The sequence below is a fragment of the Penaeus vannamei genome, chromosome 38 (genome assembly GCF_042767895.1).
Source record: "Penaeus vannamei isolate JL-2024 chromosome 38, ASM4276789v1, whole genome shotgun sequence".
In the NCBI taxonomy this organism is placed as follows: domain Eukaryota; kingdom Metazoa; phylum Arthropoda; class Malacostraca; order Decapoda; family Penaeidae; genus Penaeus; species Penaeus vannamei.
In genome coordinates, this window is record NC_091586.1 from 22,950,361 (window position 1) to 22,956,793 (window position 6,433).

The window sequence follows — 6,433 nt, forward strand, 5'->3', positions numbered from 1 at the left end:
ACCCCACCCCCACCCACCCCCACCTTTCCTCACCCCCCCACCCCCACCTTTCCTCACCCAGGCTTCAAGATGCAAAAACGGATCGGCGAGGTTGAGGAATTCGCCTTCGACTACCTCACCGACGGCAGCCATTTGCACATCACCATCGCCATTTCCGGGTGGCTGACCAAGGAGGGCATCGCGGAGTTCAGTCTGCCGTGGAGGACGCTCTACAACTCGAGGGAGCAGGTGAGGGTGGGTGGTTGGGGGGAAAGGGGGGGGAAGGGAGGGAGGGAGGGATGGGAGTGGGTGGAGGGGGGTGGGAGGGTGGGTGGGTGAGGTGGGATGGGTGGGTGGGTGGGTGGGAGGGATGGGAGGGAGGTGGGGGTGGGGTGGGAGGGAGGGAGGGTGGGGTGGGAGGGTGGGAGGGAGGGATGGGAGGGTGGGAGGGAGGGATGGGAGGGAGGGGTGGAGGGGAGGGAGGGAGAGGGGATGGGTGGGAGGGAGGGAGAGAGGGATGGGTGGGAGGGATGGGGAGGGGAGGGGAGGGAGGGATGGGAAGGGGAGGAGGGGAGGGAGGGATGGGTGGGAGGGAGGGAGGGAGGGAGGGAGGGATGAGGGTGGGTGGGATGGATGGGTGGAGGGAGGGTGGGAGGGGATGGAGTGGGGTGGGGAGGGGATGGGTACGAGATGGGGAGGGGTTGGATCATCATCATCAAGGGGGCTGACGCCGACGGGGGCGCATAGCCACATCCACCCTTCGCTTCCACCTACGAGGATCCCTCATGGCTAGACGCCAGGCAGGGACTCGGCCCATCTCCAGTTCTTCACGGCAGGTTTGGTCGATCTGCCCAAGCCACGACTTCTTAGGTCGTCCCACAGGCCTCCTCCACCCAGGGTTGTTTCGAACAGAGACGACCTGAGGGGTTGGATAGGTGGAGGGAAGGGGTGGGATGGGTGATGGGGTATAGTTGGGGAGGGATGGAATGAGGTGGGAAAAGTGGGTTGGGGGATGGGATTGGGTATGGATGGAGTGGGGGTTGGGGCACTGGGAGGGGAGGAGAGGGTGGGGGTATTAAGGGTAGGGGTGTTGAGGGTAGGGAGGGGCAGGGAAGAAGGAGTGGGGGTTGAAAGACGGGAGGGGAGGGAAGGAGGGTGTTAGAGTTTTGAGGGAAAGAAAGGGAGGGAGGGTGGGAAAGGTGGAGGAAATAAGAGATTGAAAGAGAAAGAGACAAAAGAGATGAATGAGAGTAATACAGTCTTTAAAAGCAAATGAAAGGAAAGAGATAAGCTCCTTCATGCATGAAAAGACATTAATATCTGTCATGTTGTCTCAGTCAGTAGCCGTCAGCATACAATCTCCTTAATTTACATTATAATCCCGCTCCAAGACCTCAACGTATCTAACCAAAGACACTAACCCGAAGGCGTATGATTTCAGTACACACTTCGCTATGAGTCCCAGTACCTCCTGGAGCTGGGCCAGGCCATGGACTACCTCCTCCAGTTTGCTCTATCCATGGCAGTTCAGGAGACTCTCAAGTACACTATCCTTGCTGGTGAGTTGAAGTTAAGTTGCTGAAGAAAAGGTGTGTTTTGCTGTTCCCGAGTTAGGGTTTTGAGAAAGTGTGGAGGAGCAGTTGGGGTTCTTGGGGGTTTGTTGAAGAGTATTAGATTAGATGAGGTGTTAGCGTGATATAATAACCTTACAGTAAGGTTTAGCTACCTCATAAATACCTCTGAAAAAGTTCATTATTTTCGGTAATATACTGTTTTGAGTGAATAATTGTCAATCTGATTTTCTTTTTTCTTTTTTTCCAGGTATCATTTCAGCAATCACATGGCCTGCGTCCCTCCTCACTCTTGCCTCAGTGATCGACAACCCTTGGGGAGTCTGCTGTCGGAGATCAGCAGAAGTGGGGCGTCAGTTGGCAGAGGTCCTTGTCCAGAGACAGCATGGCAAACGCCCTGTGACCCTAATAGGTTTCTCTCTTGGGGCGAGGGTAATATATTATTGTCTTGTGGTAAGATCACTGCTGTTGCAGCATGTTGTTCTGGATTTTTTTTTTTTTGTGATATGGATAGGTTTGGATTTTTCTTTTATTTGGGATAATATAGGTTAATGTTCTTGATTTCTTAGGTATTTGTTTTATGTACCTAAATGTAGAATGTTTTGCTAGATGTAATAACATGCTTTGAATTGAAATAGTTATTACTTCACTTACCCCACTTTTATTATCTTATATAAAGATCATCACTAGTTTTTCACCATTTAGAGGTTATTGCTCATCAACAGGAATTAAGTCGACGGAAAGGGAGTGCAGGAATCATACAAGATGCGATATTCCTGGGAGCTCCAGTGCCGGGCTACAGCTCTGATTGGAAAGAGTTTCGTTAGTACACTCTGTTTTTATAGCACATATATATCCAAAGCAGAGAAACCATTTCTTATCAAAAAACACAAAACACCTGTAACACTAAGATATAAAAAAAAAAAAAAAAAAAAAATTAGGAAGACATTCTATTGAAGGCTTTTCCACACAGGTAATATTGTATCTGGACGAATCATCAACGGGTACTGCCAAGGAGACTGGCTGTTGAGGTTTCTGTATCGTTCTTCAACTGGCACCATGAAGATTGCTGGCCTGATGCCCATTGACTGGCAGGATCGCAGAATGTTCAATTTTGATCTTTCTGATATTGTTACTGGTTGGTGGCTTTCTTTTTTGTAAGGGGGGTAGCTTTTTGTGTGTGTGTGTGTGTGTGTGTGTGTACGTGTGCGTGTGCCTGTGCATGTGCGGGTGTGTGTGCTTGTGTGTGTATGTGTGTGTGTGCGTGTGCATGTGCGGGTGTGTGTGCATTTGTGTGTGTGTGCATGTGCATGTGTGTGTGTATGTGTGTGTGTGTGTGTGTGTGTGTGTGTGTGTGTGTGTGTGTGTGTGTGTGTGTGTGTGTGTGTGGGTGTGTGTATGTGGGCGTGTGCATGTGTGCGTGTGTGCGCATGTGCATGTGTGTGTGTGTTTATTTGTATGTCTGTTTGTTTATATGTAGGTATATGTATTTTTTCTGCATTTCTTTGTGTGTCATCATTCGTCATGCCTTTTGAACTTGTATTTTTTTTTTTGTTTTTTTTTCAGATATTCATCTCAACATATCTTTTAACTGCAATTACCTGTGCATCATTAACAGCAATAAACACTACTTTTTTCTCATTTTTCATTTCCTTCATATTCTCACAATAGCAGTAAAATTAACAATAATTAAAAATATATAGTTTATTATTTATGGTATCAGTTGCATAGTCTGGTCATTGCTGCATTTTTTCTACTCTTTTTTGTGTTGATACATAGCAATGTCTCTAAGGTATAAAACATAAAAGGAATTTGCTTTTTGGAGAAAATATTCATTTCATGTTAATGACCAGATTTGTCAGCAGATCATACTTGATTCATGAATCAGAATCTTCCTTTTGTTTCTCATTAGATAGTCTTACTGTGTTATTGTCTTCTGTTAGCTTGTTTCATTACATAACACCTAGTCTTCTTTTGTTTTGATTTCTAATATCAAAGCCATGTGAATCCACATTCAGAGTGTGTTCATGTCAACAGGGCATATGGATTACGCCAAGAAGATGGATGTGATTCTCCGGCTGTTGGGAATCCGCACACGTGACCCCATGACTGACAACGATCCCAGAGTCAAGAAGAGTGCATCAGATTATCCAGGGTTTATGTCTTTGCATGGAAAAATGGTAGGTAATGATATGTATTTTGCTTTTTGATATGTGATGTGTTTAAAAGATTTAATCCCCTTCTTTAAACTGTCGAAGATAGCAGCGTTTGCTGAAGAAACTTTGATTGAGGTTATGAATTCAGTCTTAATCTTTATCCTATTTATTTAGTGTGTTTGCTTAAAGTAATCCTTTTGACTGTCTTTCTTTTCACCTGATTTGCTAGCAGGTGTTTTATTCATGCATGTTGCTTTTGCAATAAGATGATATTAAATCAGTTGAAAAGAAATGGAACATCTTTCTCCTACAGGAGTCCACAGGTCTTCGTACTTCAAGCTCTGACAGCAGGTTACTCTGTGGCCGAGATGCTCCCCTTGCAAGGGCCTACTCCTCAGATGACCTCCTCCTCCCCAGGACTGCCTCCTCTCAACTCAGCAAGTCAAGTGCTGAGGACCTCTCTACCCTCAGGACATTCTCCTCCACAGACCTCAGCAGTAAAGACTTTTCCTCAAGCGGGGACATTGGCTCACCGAAGCCTTTTGTCCGGGAATTGCCCAGGGGTAGGACTCTCTCATCAAGCAACCTCTTGGTTGGCAACAGGCTCTCCTCTTCCTCCTCCTCCTCAAGCGATCAGGTTCCTGGGGATGACAAAATGCAGCCGAGGTCTAAAAGCTCTTACTTCACGGACATGTTCTCAAGAAAACCACCCTCTGCAAGCTCCAAAGAACAAAAACAGACTCTTGCTCAGGATATGTTTAAGCGAAGGACTGTATCATCTGGCAACCTATTCCCAGTTAAAGGCGGTCTGTCTAATCGAGAATTCCAACGATCGAATTCTCAGGAACAGTCCAAACAATCACTGTTTCAGCTATTTTCAAAAAAACAGGAACGAATTGATGAAGATAGCCCATGATTCAGTATATATGTACATACCATGTATTCATACATTCATAACTTTACATTTATTCCCATTACAGTTTTTCTTTCATACTTTGTCATGATTTGAGTTTTATTATTTACAAAAGTTTAATGTCCCTTTTCTTCATCAAATATTGGAGTACGTATTTTAGACAGTAAAAAGAATACTAGTTGCATAATATTTTCTCATCTTACATGAATAGTTTTGTTACATGATATATCCACTTGAAGAATCAAATGGACCATTTTATTACTCTCAAACTGAATTACTTGAAATTATTTTTTTATTATGAGATGATAGATATGTCATTAAGACATTGTTAACGGTGGAAACGTTGTGACATCGTCAGTGATTTTCTTAATCCTTGATTGTTTTTGTTAGCTTAGATGTATTATTACTCTTACTTTTTTATGTGTTTCTTTTTGAGTTATTTTTGTGGTTTTGCTTTTATTAAAGAATTATTGTTTCAGTTATTTTTGTCATAGTGTGTATGTGATTTTAGATTATTATATATAATGATTATTTTGAATGTACTTTTTTTCTTTTGTAAAATGTTTACTTATACAAATTTTGCATATCTCTACAGCCTGTTGCAAAAATAGAAATGATACACTATTTAAATTCTGAATGGTCAGTGAAAACAGGAAATAAGAGATTAAAAGAAAAAATAAGAGGAGAGAAAGAAAGAAAGAAGTTGAATTAAACTGATCAACTATTATCGATAAGATAGTAGTTGTGATCATGGTATAGTCTGATCTAGTATAAGCCTCTTGATGGTCACAACAGGATGAATTGCCCATGGGTGTCGCACGTATTAGAGAAGGGACATTTCCAGAGAAACACTTGAAATGAGTGTATGGGACTGTCTGCCATGAAGCTTGATACACACCAGCCATCTAGAGGGTTGATAATATAGTTATGATTGTTATAGGTTCATATCCCATGACCCAATACAATAGTTTCAACTACTCACACTTTTTATGATCAACAATGACCGAATCACAGTAGGAAAAAGGGCTTTATTATCGCAGGACACAGGATAAGATGCATGTTCCTACTGAAGGGCAAACCATGCATAATTTTCAAGCTGTGGAAAGTGATTATGCATAATGTTTGAAGGGAATGGCAAAACTGCCAAATCATGTTTTGTATGAATATCTATTCTCATACTGTACTAGAATTTACATAATAGTTCTCTGGTTGTAACCTGTTTATTATTTTTTTAGGGAAACAAAGAGCCCATGTTAATATGAAAAAAGATGGCTTGTACATACAAAATAACATCAATTTATTTATTTACCTAGTGAACAATCATACATATATATGAAAAAATAAATATCAAAAAAGAAAAAGGAAAAAAAATGGATATAATGAATATACTGCTATATTTTTAGGTGCTTCACCTGCTGTTTTACAATGAGAACTCACAGAGTATTGAGCATTTCCTATATTATATCAACAGGATATGTTTGGTATATGAATTCCATATATAACAGCCTTTCAGAACCCCCACAAATGATATAGATGCTTAACTAGCTGCTGTAGTTCCTATGCATTATATATATACATACATATAAAATAATAAACGTCCACTAGACACTAATGTCGAGGCCTATGCTCACAGCACATTTAAGATTTGTTGAATATTTCCCTCCTTTATTTTATCCCTTTTTCTTTCATTATCGTCCACAATGCTGCTGTCAGGGAACTTGTGATATGTAGCAGTTGTAAAGGCGCTACAACTCCGTGCCAATGGATGTTTTTCCTTAGTGTCATTTAATGTTGGAAGGTTAAGAGAAGAGTTG

General features: G+C 42.0%; 1 protein-coding gene across 1 annotated transcript in view; it reads left to right on the top strand.

Moving 5' to 3' along the window:
* The window catches only part of LOC113828265 (transmembrane and coiled-coil domain-containing protein 4), a 331,406-nt gene extending 325,416 nt beyond the window's left edge, over positions 1 to 5,990 (top strand). The window contains exons 7-13 of the mRNA XM_070116286.1: positions 62 to 228; positions 1,421 to 1,538; positions 1,801 to 2,003; positions 2,276 to 2,372; positions 2,524 to 2,688; positions 3,588 to 3,730; positions 4,020 to 5,990. Of these exons, the coding sequence (XP_069972387.1) occupies positions 62 to 228; positions 1,421 to 1,538; positions 1,801 to 2,003; positions 2,276 to 2,372; positions 2,524 to 2,688; positions 3,588 to 3,730; positions 4,020 to 4,622 (1,496 nt within the window). The 3' untranslated portion in view covers positions 4,623 to 5,990. The remainder of the gene's footprint in view (positions 1 to 61; positions 229 to 1,420; positions 1,539 to 1,800; positions 2,004 to 2,275; positions 2,373 to 2,523; positions 2,689 to 3,587; positions 3,731 to 4,019) is intronic.
* Positions 5,991 to 6,433: the final 443 nt, after the last annotated feature.